General features: G+C 33.0%; 1 protein-coding gene across 2 annotated transcripts; it reads left to right on the top strand.

Moving 5' to 3' along the window:
• The first annotated feature begins 2,210 nt into the window (after positions 1-2,210).
• LOC127712279 (uncharacterized) lies at positions 2,211-18,537 on the top strand. Of its 2 annotated transcripts, none has more exons than XM_052218664.1 (8): positions 2,211-2,301; positions 7,271-7,380; positions 12,367-12,476; positions 13,416-13,733; positions 14,626-14,741; positions 16,143-16,302; positions 17,196-17,339; positions 18,253-18,537. In XM_052218664.1, the coding sequence occupies exons 3-8, from the start codon at positions 12,377-12,379 to the stop codon at positions 18,282-18,284; spliced, it is 870 nt and encodes a 289-aa protein (XP_052074624.1). In that variant the 5' UTR covers positions 2,211-2,301; positions 7,271-7,380; positions 12,367-12,376; the 3' UTR covers positions 18,285-18,537. The 2 variants fall into 2 exon arrangements, with proteins under 2 accessions (XP_052074624.1, XP_052074625.1); XM_052218665.1 differs by lacking the exon at positions 18,253-18,537 and adding an exon at positions 18,149-18,246.
• Positions 18,538-21,877: the final 3,340 nt, after the last annotated feature.

Below are 21,877 nucleotides of genomic sequence, written 5' to 3'. Positions count from 1 at the left end.
GTGGGAGGTATACTGTAACAGCCATTATCATGTATATCTCTGAGTCTGCGCTAAGTATAGATATATCGAGAATTTTATCACGGTGTTGTTTACAAAGCGAAAGAAGCACGTCATATTAGAATATGAGTTTGAATCTGAAAATGATCTTTAACTTTAAGATTATCGAAATACTTTATTAATTTATTGAAATAATTAATCGTGATATTAATAGTAACTTCGGTGAAGAAAGTTTTCTATTATAAATTTGTTACATTAAAATATTTATTTTGTAAAGTAATATTTTTCGTTAAACCAAAATTATTCGTTTACAAACCTGGTGAATAAAACAAAGATGTCGATATATTTTTATTAAGTGTCCAACCATAAATGTGATGTTTGGTCCATTATGGTTTTCTATTTTAAACCCTAAGGACAAGTGCTGATTTGACTCGTTTTATTCACCAATCAAAATACGTTTAAGAATAAATTATTTTTATGAGAACCGTTTCTATTGGTTAATTTATAAATATCTTTTTTTTTCTACTTTACATTTTTGGGGTACTATTTGAGATAATATAATACTTTGTTTTTACGACCAATAGAGAAAATCCGATTAATTGGTTAGAAAGAATTCTTAGTGGACAATAGAAGAGAATAGACAAATTTGCCAAGGAAATACTTCTAAGAGTTTAAGCTGTCAAACCTTATTTATATTCTAAGTGTCAAGTTTAATCAAATATTTTAGCTAATAGAAAGAATTTCAACATCAAAGACTTATATATTAAAAGTTACCTAACATAAACTCTCTAACTATATCTTTTTATACTAAAACCTATATACAATAATGAATGAATTTCTATGATTACATGTGGAATCCACTTAGTTTTATTTGAAATATTAGAATTTATTTATTAAACATTTTACCTTAATTCATCATCACTATAAATACATAAGAAAATTTGCAACATATATGTTTCCATATGTTTTCAAACATATGTTTTTCATATGTTTGAAAACATATGGAAACATATGTTTGAAAACATATGGAAACATATGTTTAGGCCCGATATGAAAACATATATTTTTGAACATATGAAAAACATATGGAAAACATATGAAAAACATATGTTTTTAAAAAACATATGAAAAACATATGTTTGATATATATATATATGTCAACATATGGAAAACATGATTTTTACAAACATATGTTTTTCATATGTTTTTCATTTGACCCTAAACATATGTTTTCTTACCAGGCCTAAACATATGTTTTCATATGTTTTATCTTGGTCCTAGATATATATTTTTATGTTTTTAATCGTGTTCAAATGCATTCCTAAACATGGTTTTTATGTGTATTTTTTTTTTTTTGCTATAGGTTTTTTTTTGGTTACTTTTTGATGTTATAATATGTTTTTTGCATGTTTTTCCTTGTTATCTATTTATTTATTTTCCTGTCAAGAACTCAGTTTGAGTGTAAATACTTCAGTGTGATGAGTTGTTGCTTTTTAAAGTAAAATAACCAAACTACCAAACTCCACAGAAAAACTCTAAACTCATGGCAAAATCAAAAGCTCGAACAGACACATCAAACAAATAAAAAAAACATAAAAAATCTGGCACACGGTCGTGTACTTTTGTTTTGTTTATGACGTTTCTACATGTTATATTTTATGAAGTATAGCAACCGATATTTGTGTGTAGGGCAGCATGATTTCATTTCCGTAGACTTCTATGAGCATGCTTACAATTATTGCGAACACATATTATAATTACAGTAACGGTAAAATATTAAATTGTTCTTTGCTTTTGATTCATATCATAATGGCAAGGTTCCGCTATCTTTGATGCGGCAAACATTCCGCTTAATTTATAGTAAAATGCTGATTTTGCTCTGGGTTTTGTTTTATTATCCTTACATACTGGTGGAGAGGTGTACTTTTATGCATTGATTGAATAAAAGAGGGAGGTTGAAATGCAACCAACCATCAAACTGAATAAGTATCGGATGGCCTGAAAGTAATGCTGCTTCAATCGGATTTATATAAATTTTCTGTATTTAATTCCATTTGTTTTATGAAGCTGCAGACTTTTAACACAAAATTACCTTACATGCATATAGGAATAGGGACAATTTCACACTGTACTCTCACTGTGAAAAATGATCAATAATGACGAAGGCCAATTGTTGCGCCGAAATTTATAATAAGATTGTTTTACAGTAGAACTCCTTGGATTGTGTGATATTAAAGACATTATAATAAACAAGACCAGTATCTGTAGAGAAGGATATAATGAAATGGCAAGAAACCGACATCGGTGAGTTTAATAATACGATAATTACAAAAGCCTATGCGAAATGAGTTTTCATATTTCGAATAGGACCCAAGAGACCGAAATTTTGCCCTATATCCTGATCGCTGCCATTTCGACGGTTCAAACAAATAACTGCATTTTACAATTCACAATTCCAACTTTTTCTACGTATGTATTGTATGTTGCAGGTTTTTGTTGAAATCTGACATCAAAATTTTCCTTCTGGAAAACATTAGCCATAAACGTATTCAATAAGAAAATTGTAATAACAGATGTATGTAGAATGAACATTCCGCACACAAAAAAGTGTTCCCATGCGCATAAAACTAACATTAACGTAAGTAAATAGATTTGACCACATGTTATTGAAAAGCATGATAAATGCAGGGTATCCAATTTAATTTAACGACATCTTGGTGTTAATATCATTATAATTCGTGTTTGGATAATGCATGACAAATATAACAGTGCTAGCAACAACCATTGTACATTACCACGGACCACAACAACCGCCAACACCTGATTTCCACGAAAGTATATACGTACATGACGTACAAACAATGATAAATAGTACAGACAACACATAGTCCAAATAGCTTGACTTGGTACAGACATAGAGTCTTGACCTCCAATTTTGCCAATCTAGACTATAATTATGTCTAGAACACCTAATAAAAAAACCTGCACAGTCCAACTACCAACAGGATATCTACTAACTTTAACAAGAAAATTAAAGGAGACAAATGTTTTGGGATACAAAATTAAAAAAAAATGTTCTCTGTGGCCAAGCTAAGGTCGTCACAGATATTGGTTGATAGATAGATAGATTTATTTGATCAGACATCAACATAAAACATTACAAAGGTAGTATAAAACAATAGCAGACATGTAAACATACTTAAATCTAAGAATCTTAAATTAATTGTTGATACGTAATCAGGATTGCCCATGAAAGCCAGATGGCTTATTTCCAAAGGAGTCCATTTATGTTACATTCTTTGATAAAGTAATATGAAACCATGACTGGCAGGTTTTATACTATTTATGTTGAATTGGACGATGACATTAACCAGAACATTCAAGCTTTCCTTTTTGTGTGCTTTTTTGCTGTACATGTACTGATTATGTGTCATGGATGGATACCCGATATCCTTTGTTTTTCTATTAATTCATTGAATTAAAAAATGGCTATGAAAATCATTGCTTTCCTTTTAGGAGAGAAAATCTTTAACATTAGATTTAAAAGATACAAAATTGTTGTTGATCTTTAAATCATTTGGCAACAAGTTCCAATCCTTTATAGCATTATGATAAAATGTTAAAGACTGTTGCCCTTTTATACATTTTTTAGTTGGTATGAAAATGTATTCACTAGATCTTTGATATTAAATTGTCATAAGGGCTTTTGCTATAAAATATTTTATATTGATTGAGACTTAGTTGTTTGACACTATTTTCTACATTTAAAACAACAATGCTATTTAGGATATTTAAATTTACAGAAGTTCTATTTTCCATATCTTGAATAAATCTGACAGATTTATTTTGAAATAAAATGTACTTGTAACTTTTTTCTATTTGTTTTTTACACAAACAGAAATACCACGCCCAACATGCATAATCAATATATACATTGTCCTAAAGCATTATATAAAGTTTTTCTAGACATCGAACATGTCTGTAAAGGAACTTCAGTCTTGAATCCCATCTTTATACGACCGCAAAATTTTTGCGGTCGTATATTGGTATCACGTCGTCGTCGTCGTCGTCGTCGTCAGCGTCATCCGAAGACATTTGGTTTCCGGACAATAACTTTAGTATAAGTAAATATAAATCTATGATATTTTAACACAAGGTTTATGACTACAAAAGGAAGGTTGGGATTGATTTTGGGGGTTATGGCCCCAACAGTTTAGGAAAAAGGGGCCAAAAAGGGGCCCAAATAAGCATTTTTCTAGTTTCCAGACAATAACTTGTGGAACAGTGTATGGAATTGTCTGAAATTATACCACAAGTTTCCATACCACAAAGGAATGGTAAGAATTGAATTTGGGTGTTTAAGGCTCAAACCGTTTAGGAATTAGGGACAAAAAAGGGGGAAAAACAAGGGTTTCCAGGTTAATGGACAATTACTTAAGTACAAAACATAATTTAAAAGCAGTGTAAGGGAGGTAATTCAAACACAACATTGACAATGGTTTGAATTACCTCCCTTACACTGCTTTTAAATTATGTATAAAGAAATGTATTGTCTTGAAGTGATTAGCTGTCAATTTATTTTTTGAAATTACTATTTTAAAAATGCTGATGAAGGTAATTTAATTTTAGCCATGATTATGTACGTCATTTTCTATTTTAAGACTTTAATGATGTATTTGAATGGGTTATTGTGGTTGAAAACTCCATTGGAAATTTGACAATAACTTTAGTATAAGTAAATAGAAAGCTATGAAATTTAAAGACAAGGTTTGAAACCACAAAAGGAAGGTTGGGATTGATTTTGGGGGTTATTTTCCCTACGGTTTAGGAATTAGGGTCAAAAGGGGCCCAAATAAGCATTTTTCTAGTTTCCAGACAATAACTTGTGGAACAGTGTATGGAATTGTCTGAAATTGTACCACAAGTTTCCACACCACAAAGGGATGGTTAGGATTGGCTTTGGGGGGTTACGGCTCAGTCTGTTTAGGAATTAGGGACAAAAAGGGGGAGAAAACAAGGGTGTCCTGTTTAATTGACAATTACTTTAGCTTTGTTTCTTTATGTTGGTATTTTTTGCTATTTGTATGCTAGTTCTAGTATGAAATATTTTTTAGCTGTTTCTAGAAACATCAAATACTGCGATTTAAATACATATAATATTAAAATAGTGTATATCAAAGGGTTCAGTGGTAATAAGTTTTTATAATCAGAATTGGTAATTCTTTGTTTGGGTTTTTTTTTGCATTAGAGTTACCTCCCTTACAAACTTTGTTTGATTTCCACTAAAATTTAATTTTTGGGTTTTTTTTATATGCTGAATCTAACCATGTTGTTAAATTTTAGATATCAGACCATTCTAGATAAATTAAATGTCCCATTTCAAATTTTTAAGATCTTTGACCACATTTATTTTGTGTCAGAAACCTGTATTATGTCAAAAAATTTGATCACAATCCAAATTCAGACAGTATCAAGCTTGAATATTGTGTCCAAACTTGCCCCAACTGTTCAGGGTTTGACCTCTGCGGTAGTATCAGGCTGCGCTCAGCGAAGCATTATATTGTAAAATGTTAACGACACTAATTTCCCCAGACAAATATCTGCCTATGGCTAAAGTATTTATTATTGCAGCTGACATGAAAATTGTCAACTTTTGGAAATTTGCGTTTTGAACCCCTCAAAAACATTCAGTCTGCCCAAATGAAGGGATACATTGTTATCTATCAATCATTGACTGCAAGACTGGAGTTCCTTTCCAAGTTCTTCAGATATAAATTGAATGATGATCCTCAAAACAATAAAAAAAAAAAAACACCTCTTCTGGTTTCAAAATGTCTCGTCTTTATGTTACGTTCAAATCCACATTATGAATGAGACCAGTATTTTTTTTAAATCGTCACACCATCGCAGGGAAGAACTTTTCTAACTGAAGCAGTTAGTATTCGAGTTTTTTCCATTGCTAATGAGAAATGTGTGAACTTTGTCGATTTCAAACATCATTGTATTGTGGCATAACAAAAAGATTGTAAGATAAATAACTTCTAATGTATTTTTGAGGTCAAGCCATCTCCGACAGATTTTTAGTTTGTTCTTATGTTGTGCTGTTATACCAGAGTCTCGGGTATTGAGAGGGCTGAGCGCTCACAAACATATTTAACACTGCCACATTATGTGTGTGCCTGTCCCAAGTCAGGAGCCCGTATTTCAGTGCTTTTCATTGGTTGTCGTCTGTTATACTTGTTTTCGTTAATCGGTTTGTCATAAATCAGGCCGTTAGTTTTTTTTTTCACGACGGGCCATTTATAGCTAACTATACGGTATGGGTTTTCCTCATTGCTGAAGTCCGAACAGTGATTCATAATTACTTAAATCCACGTCAATTTGACACTTAAGGATAATTGCCTCATTGACATCCATACCACATTCCCTTAATATTTTATGTTAAGAATAGTTAACTACACATGACAGCAGATTCTCACAACACATGAAAGCTTTTGAACATATGGTCTCAGAGGAGTTATTAAATTGAAATAGCGGTAAATAGTAAACAAAAGTAACCTACAAATGGTGAACGAAAAAAAAATCATTCTATGCAATAGTATCCATGAAGTGTCGGGCATGAAGTCTAACAAAAGTAGAGTTCTCAAGGTGTCATAAGGTTTCAATGTACAAACATTCCGCAAACTTGTGAAATCAAAATGGTGAAATGATATGATATAGTCAACTAGACAAGTGTAAAGACATAATTTGACAAAGACTAGCTTCCCATTACTTTGTATGATTTGTTGCTATATTCGTGTTAGTTAACTATGAGTTAAAGAAAGTATGGGCAGGTTGTAGTTGTGTACACAACATGGTTATATATAAAATGATTTGAATTTTAATTTGACTAATATTCACTAATAACTTGTATACCAACGAAAGAGCAACTCAACAACTTATGTTAAGCAACATATGAATGTAGAGGTCTACATGAGATCTTTAGTTGAAAGAAACAGCTAAATTTTTGCTTCCATATGACTGTGTAGCTCTAAATAACTCGTTAACATTGTATCAGCAGAGACTCTAAAGTACATGTATATATGTAGAAAACGAGTCAACATCAAGTTCCTAAATTGAAAAATAACACAAAAATCTATACTAAACTAGCTGACTAGTGCAAAATAAGAAAATCAAGCATTTACATGTAGAAGAAAATATGTGTTTGTTATTTATGATGTTTTTTCTTTTCCTAATTTGCTTCAGTCATTACATGTTTATGTATTTTAACTAGGTAAAAACAAGCCAGCAAGTATTGCTATAAGTGGAACAAAGCACGATATTAAACTGTTGGAAATCACTCGTAGAAGACATTTTGCATTCGATTTAGAAGATAGAGGAAAGGTAATGGGTTTAAATTGAGTACACATAGCAGAAATTTAATTTTCGCTTCGTCGGTGTTCAGAGAAATCCTAATTGAATTGCTTCTCTAACAGATGTACAGTTGGAGATATTGGTCACAAAATTCGTATTTGCTGTGTTGATTATTTTGTTTTAAGTGGTGTATGAAAAAAAAAAAATGAAAAACTACGATTATGCAGCTTTACTCGTTATTTTAGTCCGTTTGACTACAAACATCTACCCTTAAAAAAAGAGAAAAAAGATACCATTGCAGCGATCAGCAATTATAAGTCCGATAAAAAACAGACGGCACCACAGGCAAAAACAAAAGAGGAATTCAAAGACAAACAAAAATTAAAAAAAAAAAAAAAACATTACAAAGGAAACTTAAGCAACACGCACCCCACCAAAGTCCGGTAGGTGAACTTAGTTGGTCTGGAAGGATAAGAGATGTGCAGATCTATTGTCATCAATAATGTTATGGTCCATCAACATAACGGCAACATTTACTGATATAGAACACACGTGTGAAATGAAATGAATGATAAAAAGGTTTTTTGTCTTATATTTTTGTTTATCTTATTTGTACGCGATCTTGGCGTTTAAAAAATATTTAAAGACCTCAGTTATACTTGAAGCTCTTGAAAAGGGGTATATTTGATAGAAAAAATAACTTCTTTCTGCGAATAAATAATTTACAGGTTGATTTAAATTAATTTAATATTGCATTCTATGTCCAAGTGAGCGGTTACGACCCATACGGATCTTTAGTTTATTTAATTTCGTATATTTAATCACATTTGAGAAATTATTAAACATATTTTGTTTCACGGCTAACTTGACAAAATGTTGTATCTTCTCACTCATTAAAAGTTGTGTCCCGGCATGCCAGATCCCATAAATTATATGTATATATCGGGTTATACAATCCAGCAATCCTGTCAGTCAAGAGCATAAGTTAGTAATTTAGTTTCGTTTTTCAAAGCTTACTGTTGTATCATTTATAATAGTCAGTCATATTCAATGTGCTTTTGTCTAATTATTCTTTAATAAATTGCATAAAGGGTAGAACACTTTACAAAATGGAACATCTCTGTGAGCTCATAAAAAATTTAATCAGAACAGTTTTGATATAGAATCAGTAGTCTATACTGTTGATCAGACTATGTTCTTTTTTAGTATATTTTCTCAAAATGGACCAACTGTATTACCAATTTAGCTTGTTTATGTTATGGAAATACCATAACTACGTCTTCTGATATTCGAACACTTCGTTCTGCTGTAAATATAGACTATGAACATGAACCTATAAATCGAAAGGAGTGGTCACCAAAAAGTGGAATAAGCATCAGCAAACCATATAAGCTGCAATTAAAGTCGAAAAGGTAACCTGTTCATTCTGAATCAGTCTATGTGAAGTGGTTGTATTTTTTCAATACACATCAGGGGTATTCCATCCTCAAAGTCACAACATAATATACTGTCTGTTAAAGAATAGTTAATGTATCTGTTTGAATCTATTTTTGTTTTTGTTTTGATAAAAAATTGTGCCATAATATTATGGCTTTAGCACAAATTTATTTAGTTGTTATGTTCGTGAACTGACAAATTGGCTACGAACAGTAGGGAAACGTTAGATACAAGAGAACTTGTATATGCAAATTAAGCCTTACCTGGAAGATCTGCTGAAGAATATATTAATTTTTTAACTTAGTTGTCTGTAATATTTCAAAAAAATGAATTTCATTTACATCGTTCAGAAAAATTTATCAAAAAACTTGTTTTCGTCCAGAGATCTACAGCGCAGCAGACAATTTTTGGTACTGTCTAAACCGACCCATCTCCAAATTTCTATTTACATATTATATGTTTTTCAATATCAATCTATCCTTATTGAATCTGTATGCTAAGCCTTTTGAGAATATAATAGCACATAATTTTACCAGACTCAAGCTAGCGAACAATAAGCCAGCGAACAATAAGATGCATCAAGCTAGCGAACAATAAGCCAGCGTACAATAAGAAAACGCGCCAACATGATTATGCCTAAAAACCGAAGACTTGCAATAACACGAAACGTACTTATAAATCTGATGACAATAATTTCCAGTAGGAAGATGAAATGCAATTCCATTTTAAAACAGACAAAGTTAATTAGTTATTCGTGTATTTAATAAAACTTTATTTTAAAGCCTAAAATTCCTTTTAGGTAATCCTTTCTCTTTTCTCTCTGATTAGAGATGGGTTTGTTGTCTTTATAATAATGAAACAATTAATAACAACAGTTCACACTCAACTAGTGTAGCGATACAATAAAATCTTCAAGCTTATATATACGATTGAAAAGAAAAGAAAAAAAAATTGTTAGATTTTCTGTATAAATTAAAGCTGTTAACTATCGTCAAAGAACTAGCTAGTTCATTTTTTTCCAATTATTCAAAAGTAAATAGTCACTCTGGTCATTTATTTATTATATTTCAATAAGAAGAGTGATAAGTGTAAGAGTAACACACAAATAGAACGAAAAACGAGTTGACATAAAGATTTTGGTTAATCTAAACGACAATTTATTTGAATCCAAGCCAATGTAAAATAACTATAATCCGTAAAAACTTCCCTACGGCAAAACTTATGTCCCCACTAGGTACAAATGATAGACAATTGCCCAAGGTTGCCTGGACCCAAAGACCAAGGTGGGTAAAATTACGGAATTTTTTTAATTGAGGTCCAAAGTTGGGGTAGGGTGAACCTACCACCTCCCAACTTTAATTGATAAAAAAGTCCCTACGGCAAAGCTTTTGTCCACACTAGGTACAAATGATAGACAATTGCCCAAGGTTGCCTGGACCCAAAGACCCAGGTGGGTAAAGTTACGGAATTTTGTTAATTGAGGTCCAAAGTTAGGGTAGGGTGACCCTACCACCTCCCAATTTTAATTCATAAAAAAAGTCCCTACGGTAAAGCTTTTGTCCCCACTAGGTACAAATGATAGACAATTGCCCAAGGTTGCCTGGACCCAAAGACCCAGGTGGGTGAAGTTACGGTTTTTTTTTAATTGAGGTCCAAAGTTGGTGTAGGGTGACCCTACCACCTCCCAACATTAATTCATAAAAAAGTCCCTACGGCAAAGCTTTTGTCCACACTAGGTACAAATGATAGACAATTGCCCAAGGTTGCCTAGACCCAAAGACCCATTTGGGTAAAATTACTGATTTTTTTTAATTGAGGTCCAAAGTTGGTGTAGGGTGACCCTATCACCTCCCAACTTTAATTCATTAAAAAAGTCCCTACGGTAAAGCTTTTGTCCCCACCAGGTACAAATGATAGACAATTGCCCAAGGTTGCCTGGACCCAAAGACCCAGGTGGGTAAAGTTATGGAATTTTTTAATTGAGGTCCAAAGTTGGGGTAGGATGAACCTACCACCTCCCAACTTTAATTCATAAAATAGTCCCTACTGCGAAGCTTTTGTCCCCACTAGGTACAAATGATAGACAATTGCCCAAGGTTGCCTGGACCCAAAAACCAAGGTGTGTAAAGTTACGAATTTTTTTTAATTGAGGTCCAAAGTTGGGGTAGGGTGACCCTACCACCTCCCAGCTTAAATTCATAAAAAATTCCCTACGGCAAAGCTTTTGTCCCCACTAGGTACAAATGATAGACAATTGCCCAAGGTTGCCTGGACCCAAAGACCCAGGTGGGTAAAGGTACGGAACTTTTTTAATTGAGGTCCAAAGTTGGGGTAGGGTGACCCTACCACCTCCCAACTTTTATTCATAAAAAAGTCCCTACGACAAAGCTTTTGTCCCCATTAGGTACAAATGATAGACAATTGCCCAAGGTTGCCTGGACCTAAAGACCAAGGTGGGTAAAGTAACGAAATTTTTTTAATTGAGGTCCAAAAATGGGGTAGGGTGACCCTACCACCTCCCAGCTTTAATTAATAAAAAATTCCCTACGGCAAAGCTTTTGTCCCCACTAGGTACAAATGATAGACAATTGCCCAAGGTTGCCTGGACCCAAAGACCCAGGTGGGTAAAGTTATGGAATTTTTTTAATTGAGGTCCAAAGTTGGGGAAGGGTGAACCTACCACCTCTCAACTTTAATTCATAAAAAAATCCCTACTGCGAAGCTTTTGTCCCCACTAAGAACAAATGATAGACAATTGCCCAAGGTTGCCTGGACCTAAAGACCAAGGTGGGTAAAGTTACGAAATTTTTTTAATTGAGGTCCAAAGTTGGGGTAGGGTGACCCAACCCCCTTCCTTTTTTGTCAATTCGTTTTTTGTTCTATTTGTGTGTCACTCTTCCTATCGAAATATAATAAATGAATTACCAGTGTAACGACATACTTTTGAATAAAGAGAAAAATGTACTAGTTCTTTGACAAAAGAAGAAAATTGTGTATAATGGTTATCAGCTTTTATTTCTACAGAAAACTAACAAAAAATACTTGACGTTCAATAATCAGTCAGTTTTTTCTTTTCTTTTCAAACGCATATATAAGGCAGAAGATTTAATTGTATCGTTACACTAGTTTAGTATGAACTATTGATATTAATTGTTTCATTATTATAAAGACAACAAACCCATCTTTTATCAGAGAACACTAAAAAGAGAAAGGATTAGCTAAAAGGAATATATTAAGATGCCCGGCTTAAACAAAAATTGTATTAAATACACGAATAACTAATTAACTTTGTCTGTGTTAAAATTGAATTGCATTTCGTCTTCCTACTGGAAATTATTGTCATCATATTTAAAAGGACGTTTCATGTTATTGCAAGTCTTCGGTTTTTAGGCATGATCATGTTGGCGCGTTTTCTTATTGTTCGCTAGCTTGAGTCTGGTACATTATTTACAGTATAAAACTAGTGTAATAAATGTTATTAAAAAAAGATTGTATGAGGTGCTTAGAATCTGAAATCGAATACCTTTTTCTGGTATGAAATGATGACAAACAATTGATGGAGTATATTTTTTTTGATAGTGGTAGAAGTATGTCATCTCACTTTAGAAGAAAGAGTTCTCCATTTGTTCACTTGATCATGACTAGTTTTACTCTGTGGGCATTGATTGGTGCCATGTCATGTGCAGAATGTAAGTGTTGTTATAAATCAATACATATTATTTGTGTATTTACTTTTTGATTGCCAGGAATATTAGCCACTGGACATTGAGAAATCAACCGTCAACCACTCAATCATTTTGGATTGCCCTTTTTACCTTTCACATGAATATATGCATGAAGATATACATTGAGTTATACGACTATATAAAAATAAGAAGATGTGGTATGATTGTTAATGAGACAACTCTCCACAAGCGACCGAATGACACAGAAATTAACAACTATAGGTTACCATACGGCCTTCAACAATGAGTAAAACTCAATGCATAGTCAGCTATAAAAGTCCCCGAAATGACATATAATGCAAAGGAGAAAACAAACGACAACCACTGAATTACAGGCCTCTGACTTGGGATGTAAGCACGAGTACATGTACTTGAGTCCATACAACATAAAAAAAATAGATGAGGTGTAATTGCCAATAAGACAACTATCCAGTCTGTCTAATTGTATCTTATATCGGCAAAAAGAAACCTTGTATGCTTCATTAGTTACGTACTTAAAAGTTTAATGCATGCACTTTTAATCAACATTGCGCAATATATTAATGAAGAGATATATGATGAAATTTAGTAAAATATTAACCAGTTTATGACATCTATATCCCTGTTAACGTTTTCTTTTATCACACATTTTACGATTGTCACTGCAAATTAAACCCACACATACAGAACCAACTGGGAAATATAAATTTATTATCCCTTTGATTTGAAAAATGTGAGTTGGGGTGGATCAAAATATCATTGAATATTTATAAAAATCTGTACTGTTACAAAGAAAAATCGTGTATATATTTACAGTTTTTTTTAGGTAAATATCAACCAGGTGCAATTTTGTAGGATGAGTGAAAAATTTGTAAATTGTATGTAATTTTAGAAGTTGCTATTTAATCTATTATTATTTTTCAGTCAACGTCACATGGAATATGAAAACAAATCCAGCTATTATTGGCAATAATGTCATATTAGAATGTGTTATTTTTGGCGAGGAACATTCTTGTGATGAATATCCAAGGCAGTGGTATGGAGGTGTCAACTATGGTCTACTTTGTGAAGATGGAATGTGTAGAAATAATAAAAAATACAAAGAACTTAATATATCATCTTGCATTTATCGTCTTGTGATACACAATTTTACAGAGCAAGATCTTAATCAAAACTATACTTGTTCGTATGGTATATTTAACGAGAGAAAAGGATTGACATTGAAGGATGGTCCGTTTGAATGTAAGTTATATAACAAGGCTCTATTTATTGTGTTGAACAAGAAACCACATTAAGATAGATTTAAGAGGAATACCTAGGGTCATAACTCTTAAAAATAATGATAGGTTTTAGCTAATCTAATTCCTAAATATATTTTAAGATCCTTCTTTGTAAGTAATAAAACCTCAAGGGTTTTGATTTGGGTATATAAACATCGTCATCCATTGAAACCTCCCGTCCGGCAGATAAACATTAGCTTAAGTAATGCAGTTAGCTTGGCTAATATGACAGATGCAATAATACACAAACACGTCAGGTCGGAAAAGTGAACGATAAATCTGATGCCACACTCTCCATAAAAAAAAGGAAATGTGGTATGAATGCTAATGAGACAACTATCCACCAAAGTTCAAATGAAGTGGATGTAAGTAATTATAGGCAACCGTACGGCCTTCAACATTTAGAAAACCAACACCGTATTGTCGGATATAAAAGGCCCCGATATCCAAAATATGAAACAATTCAATAGAGAAAACTAACGGCCTAATTTATATCAAAACAACTTACGAAAAACAAATATTACAGCCTTGTACCAACGACAACCACTGAACTACAGGCTCCTGACTTGGGACAGGCACATACAGAATGTGGCGGGGTAAAACATGATTGTGAGCCAGAAACTGAACTCAATTTAAACCAAAACATGCACGTTCGCAAATAGAGATCCCTGTATGGATTCCAATTTTATAGAAGCTTAATCCCTGCAAAAACCGAATATGAAGTCAAATGATCCGAAAGGGTAATCAGTTCCTGCTCCACATGTGGTACCTTTTAAACTCTAACAAATGAATGTAAAATGTTCCACAAATACATATATATTGTCTATGAGTTTGTATCAAATTCTGTTTTACAGTGCAACCAAGCAACGAATCTGTCCATAAAACAATCCAGATATCTGATGACAGCATCAGTGTTCATCTTGAGATGTCAAAAGTATACCCAATGCCAAGTTGTACTTTCTCATATGAGGTATACTATACTATTCGACTGTTTCGTGTCTCTTTTAATTATGATTAATATGAATATTAAACCTACTTGATCCTTCAATCAGCGGAATAAAAATGTACATTATATAGAACAAACACTTGTCAAAACTTTTACAAAATTTTATCATCGGTACAAGGACATCATTCGTAAATATAAATCAACATGCAGACATCTTATACGTTCAGGTATTTCACATCCAATCTTTTATGGTAATATTCTATACAAAGCACAAACATGTCTTCATTCAACTCAAAAGCTAACCAAACCTTTAAACAGACTTATTCATAAAGGATATAGTTACGATACTGTTGTCATGTCATTAAAGATCGTCTTTTTTTTTAAATTGCATTTGTAAATTGATTCCCTCATAGGGTCTTTGCATCGGAAATAAACACACATTCTTAAACCTGTTGTTGGCATGATACGGGTTGTGTTCTTCTCGTTTTATTTATAATGGAATGATACTAAACCCCCAACGGGAGGCATTGTGCCTGATTTTCACATGGCGAAGACATATAATCTTTCGATCAGTTTAATTGAGGTCTGCAGCTTACATGTCAGTAACTGCTAATAGTCCATTGTTATTTTACATTGATCACTGATATTTTGCTTATTTTCTTCTGTTACATGTATCTATTCTAGCATCGGACTCGAACTTCTTTAAATCTGAGTTTTATTGTGAGTTTTGCTGCGTGTTTGTTTATTCAGCATTGATTAGAGGTAATTAAAGGGGGAGGGTTGAGATCTCACAAAACTTATTAACCCCCGCCGCTTTTTTGCGCCTGTCCCGAGTCAGGAACCTCTATCCTTTGTAAGTCTGGTGTGTTTTTTTTTTATTATTTTGGTTCATTTGTATATTTCGGAGTGTGGCGTTCATTTCGCTGAACTAGTATACATTATTGTTTAAGGCCCAGCTGAAGCCGGCCTCCAGGTGCGGGATTTTATCGCTTTGTTGAAGACCCATTGGTGACCTTGAGCTGTTTTCTGCTCTTTGGTCGGTTTGTTGTCTCTTTGACACATTCCCCAATTTCATTCTCTATTCTATAGTATAATACTTTTGAATACACAAATGATTCAAGATTAAGAAAATACAAACTTGAAATATCAATCGAGATTTTGTTTTTCTTTATTTTTCAGTCAAAACCTGTGTTGCTAAAGCTTTTTTGAGGAGTATAGATTTTTACATGATCAACTTATAACACATTGCGTTGTATGCCATCCTACACTCCTGTACTTTGAATTAAATTTTATACAGCAACATTATAAACAGTACAGTAAAACACGTTTACGTGCAATGCCATACATAGAATTTGTAGAGAACTTTTTTACAAAAAATACTCAATATATCGATACAACATTTGATTTAACATTCTATCATTGCAGGACGCCAACACCACGGAATACGTTAAAAAATCAGTGGAAACGGTCGGATCATTTTTTAAAGTAAATTTCAATTATACCATCACTGACAAATGTGAAGGAAAAATTATGATTTCGTGCACCACTGGGTCCCACTTGATGAACATATCACAGAACTGCCCAGGTATATTTCATATTACAAATGAATTCCTGTGTGTTATTTTTAATACTAGCTATATGCGCATTGTATATCCTTAAAACGTAGTGCATGTAGTTCACACTAGAATGTTTACATGAATTTGGGAGCAGTTTTAATTTAAATGGTTCCTGCAGTGAAGAGTTTTGTAAACTCATTTATTTTAGTATAGGGTATTGTTTCTCTTTTCTCGTATATTATTAGTTATACAGTGTGCTAGTGACCTAATACGATATATATGGGGTCAGTAAATTACATATTGGGTGAGAGCGAACGAAACCATATGGAATTTACTGACCCCATATATATCGTCTTAGGTCACTAGCACACTGTTTGTTTTGTTTTTTATGATAGCACACTGTGTAACGAATTTAACTTACCGACTATCTTAACATGTTGCATTTAGACTAGTGGCCTATCAAAGTGATCAAGTCTTCAATATGATTAACCTACTTACATTGGTCTTTACAAAAAAAAATGCCAACTATAACAACTTGTTAGCTTTTAATGTGTTTTCTGCATTTATTTCAAACGTTCATCGTCATCTTCATCAATTTCTTCATCTGTTGTCCGGGCGAAACGTTTAAGATTTTTCCTCAATGCATGTTATTTTTATAAAGGGACGTAACACCGCTACTAACCGTATATTGAAATAAACCACGCCTACTAACCCCATATTATTAATATAGTAATTACTTTAGATGAAACTTGCTGGTAGCGGACACCATGTTTCATTACCCAAATTGTTCTTTTTATGCTATTATATGACTTGATGCCTTAAGTACTATGACATAAGACGGTGAACAAAATATTTTGAAAAGGCCGAACCAAACTGCACAACCTTTTTTTGTCTGATGTTAATTCTATGGAAATCAATTTAGTTTCAGGAGGAGATCGGCAATCAAGATTCTCCGTAATAATTATTGTTGGGATAGTTACATGTGTTGGTGCAATGGTGTTTTTATTCGCTGCTGCAAGTTGTTTTGTTCTGTATCGCCGTCAGCGCTGTGGTTTGGGATGCAGAGGTAAGATCTTGAATGAAGAATTGTGGATATACCACATTGCATGAGACAGCAACTATAAAGACAAAACAAAATATCTTCATCTTGTGCTAACTGTTTGAAATTATCTATTATGATATAGTCTATCTGTAATATAATTAGCGAGACAAATGATTTTAAAAGTATCTTGCAGTTTGTAATTATTTGGACCATATTTATAAAAAGGAAATATTTAACCTCAATTAAAGATATTAGAAAACTTCACAAATAAGCATTGCGATACAAAAACCAGAACAGTAAGGACCAAACGTCAGTATTAACACTTGTTGGTACTAGAATATTGAATTTACATGTAGCGATTGATTGTATTCATAATTTTTAAATACTACATAGATATAAGAAGATGTGGTATGAGTGCCAATAAGAAAACTCTCCATCTACATATCTACAAGTTTCATATCAACTAAATGGCCATTAATAAAATGTAATATCGATTTCTAACGCATTTTGTTTCTCGAAAAGACTTTTACAAATATGTGATCCGATGCAGCAACGTAGATATTACCAGTGTGAATATATATTTCGTAATCGTATACCTACCATCGGGATAGGATTTTTGTCTAAATTATAAAACAATGCTGGGGGTATTCGTCGATAAACAGCAACCCAAAAACACAAACAACCGGAAGACATCTAGAGGTCAAAACTCACTCTTCAATAAGAGACCTTGTTCTATACAATATGTACCAAATCTTACATTAAAATACTATCTTTGTGATAAAAAAACTGCATTCCTTACGTTAATTTATACAATATTATATGTTCCAAAACAGGAAACACTTGAAGTGCAGTAAACATGTCTTGATATTCAGTAGAACAATAACCTTATGATGCTCACTCTTTTGTTGTCGGATTATTAGAACAATATATTTTACAGGCTTCAAACATGTTTCTGCTAGCCTCGTGTGAAATATTTGAATGTGAAGATAAGATATTGTGTTAATTTTCTGAAGATTAACTAAATGTGACTAGAACGAGTTTTGGCGAATATTTTATGGGTTAATTAATTTTCATATGTATATGTATATTCTTTAAAATACTTTTAACAGATTAAATCTGAATAGATTTTGCAAGTTTTTAGACCTGTTTTTATTGCTGTCGTAGATTGTAACGTCACATGTATTCTGCATTTGATAAAATAAACATCTACTTTGAAATAGTCCATCCCTGTATCCTTTTCTGCATGGGTATAACAGGGTTTAAATAACAGAAGTCGAACCTAAACATGAACTGGATAAGCATCAGCTGGATATAAGCTTTGATAAACATATTTTAGATGCGAAATATTTATATTTTCGAACGTGATACTTACAATGTATATGATATAGTGCACTTGACAAACTTTCTGATTATTTGAATAAGTGTAAAGGGGAAACTTTTGGTGTGCATGTAACGATCGGACAAATTTAAATTGACAGTTGGTGGTGCTATAATGGAAAACTACAATTTAAAGTAGAATAAAACTACTCCATGTCAGTCTTCAGTTGTAATAAAAAGGCGATCGATATCAAAGGAATACGCAAACTCATGATTCGAAAACAAACTGACAATGGCATGGCAAAAAACAAAACAAACTGACAATAGCATGGCAAAAGACAAAACAAACTGACAATAGCATGGCAAAAACAAAACAAACTGACAATGACATGGCAAAAAACAAAACAAACTGACAATGGCATGGCAAAAAACAAAACAAACTGACAATGACATGGCAAAAAACAAAACAAACTGACAATGGCATGGCAAAAACAAAACAAACGAGGAAAGAAAAACATCAGTTAACAAAACACAACATATAAAATTTATATAAAGACTGAGCAACACGAACCCCACCAAACACCGGGCATATCCAGAAATCAACGCCACTTTGCTTATTTGAATATTATACTAAAGAAATCGGATACGTGTCACGGAAATTATATTGAAATGATAGGGAATTTTGAAAAAAATGTCTGTTTTAACTTTAATTTAAGTGATAGACAGGTTGCGGGGACAGAGAATAAATATACACAACAATATACACCATTTAAACGAAACATAATGACTGTCGTTGCAAAAATCAAGGTTCCTGAGCTATTTTAAAAATCGAAGCGAGAGGCTTTTAATATTGCAGTATAAAATACAGGCTAAAATGGCTGAAACGTCAAATTTGCAAATTTCGTGTTGAAAATTGGCTAACAAGGTCATTACAAAAACAGGTTGCGGGGATGAAACTTGAAACTTGAATGTCCAAAGAATAAGCAAGTCCAAACCTTGTATGTGTAGTCGTTGAACTCTAGGTTCCCACGTAAAGTTAAAATGCCCCTATTTCAAGAAGAATAAACTCACGAAAACACAAAAAATTCACTAAATTCGCGTTCATTGTTTTGATTTTGACCGCCTGACAACTTTACAGAAATATCAGAGTGATTATAAACAAGGACTCTGTGACGGGCAACTTATAATATCCTTGTTTTAAAGATTTTAATGATATCAAGCCAGTCCAGTTCAAACTATTATCACGTGGTACAATTCTCATTTACATATTATGAATATTAATTAGCAATAGTACTACTAATTTCTAGCTATGGGGTTATCTCAGGTGCTCCGGAAGGGTAGCTGATCCTGCTCTACATGTAGCACCCGTCGTGTTGCTCATAATAGTAAAACAACACCGGTGATAAGTGTAATTCGATAGGTCACATTTGAGGAAAAGAGTACGGGATTGTGGTTATGGCAATAGGAACATATCTGCTGTCATCAATTAAAAGATATTCCATAACGGTCAACCAACTCGTGATGACGTTCGTACAATTTTATAAAAAGAGAGACGAATAATACTAAAGGGACATTCAAACTGATAAGTCGAAAAAAAACTGACAACGATACGACAAAAAAAGAAAAAAAAACAAAAGACAGAGAACAGTTCACAAAACACAACACAGAAAACTAAAGACTGAGCAACACGAACCCCACCAGAAACATGAGGTGATCTCAGGTACTCCGGAAGATTAAGCAGATCCTGCTCCACATGTGGCACCCGTCGTGCTACTCATATTAGTACAAACCCGGTGATAAGTGGAATTCGCTAGGTCACATTCGGGGAAAAGGGGACGCGATATGTGGAAACGACAATTGAAACACATCCGTCATCATCTGTGAAACAGATATTCCATAGCGGTCAACCAACTTGTAATGGCGACGGGATGATTTCATCTTCACCACATGGAACTCAATAGCCTCCTTGTCAGCAGCAATTTTTAATATATGTATTCGAAACCTAACATAACATTACTCAAACACACACACATATTGGATTTAGTTATTATTTTAGGTCCCTTTTGGTTATATAGTTTTTTGCGCGTTTCGGTATTTTGCTTTAAAAGTGTTCCTCGTGCAGGTAAATATAGAAAAGCACTTCGGACACATAAAATTTATAAAGTGTTGCGTTCATTTTATTTAAGATGTTACGCAATGGATTAATAGGAATACTTTTGCATATTAAAATTTAAGTGAGCAAACATTGACGCTAGCACATCTTCTTATATTTTAATTTCCCACTTTCTAGTTGACATTTTGGTTTCAAGGGACACTATTATATATTGTGTATATATGTTACAGTACAAATTAGAATTCAGTAGGATTCAGAATCCTCAGATTTCTCCTAGTATATATTGGAATTGACATATCTACTGGTAGAAATTTGAATTTTTGTTTTATACTGTTTACAAACGAGTACAAATCAGATTTTCAATATCTACAAGTAGAAAATAAGATATCCAGATGTGTACTAGGAGTATCCTCGATTTTATTAAATGTCTAGTATGATTCTGGAGTATTTTTTTTTTACTGTTACTTTTGGCAAGTAGAACAAAAATGCAATCAAATGTCACTATGTGGTTTAGTTATAATAATGTTTTTGTCATATTATGCATCGAAGGGCATCAATACTATATATGAATTCATTTGTATCTGAAAGAGTTTAGACAATAGCGAAATTCTTCCAATAAAACTTTTGCATTTTAGACAGTTGCAAACAGATTATGAACAAATATGTCAAAATTAAAAGTTTCGATCATCTACAGGTATATATAATTTGATATGGAAGTACATTGATTGATTGATTGGTGTTTAACGCCACTTTCAACACTATTGTGCTATTTCGTGGCGGTTGGTTTTTATTGATTGAGGAAGCCGGAGTGCCAGGAGAGAGCCACCGACCTTCGGTAGGAAAACTGACAATCTTAGTCAAGTAAGATTGGAGTCGAGCGACCTGCACCGTGCGGGATTCGAACTCACAACCTCGGTGTTGACTGGCTACTGATACAGTAGATCGACTACTTAAACCACTTGGACACCGAGGCCCAGATATGGAAGTACAATGAACGGTTGTGAAATAAATAAAGGGGACATTGGCCATACATATACTTCTTTTCTTTTCTTGTTTGCGGACAAATTTTGATATATGTAAGTTTATTTTATGATTATTATGTAAATCAAAATATTTTTATAACTATAATACT

This window comes from Mytilus californianus, unplaced genomic scaffold (genome assembly GCF_021869535.1).
Source record: "Mytilus californianus isolate M0D057914Y unplaced genomic scaffold, xbMytCali1.0.p SCAF_8, whole genome shotgun sequence".
NCBI lineage: Eukaryota > Metazoa > Mollusca > Bivalvia > Mytilida > Mytilidae > Mytilus > Mytilus californianus.
This window is presented reverse-complemented; position numbering and strand designations above follow the sequence as displayed.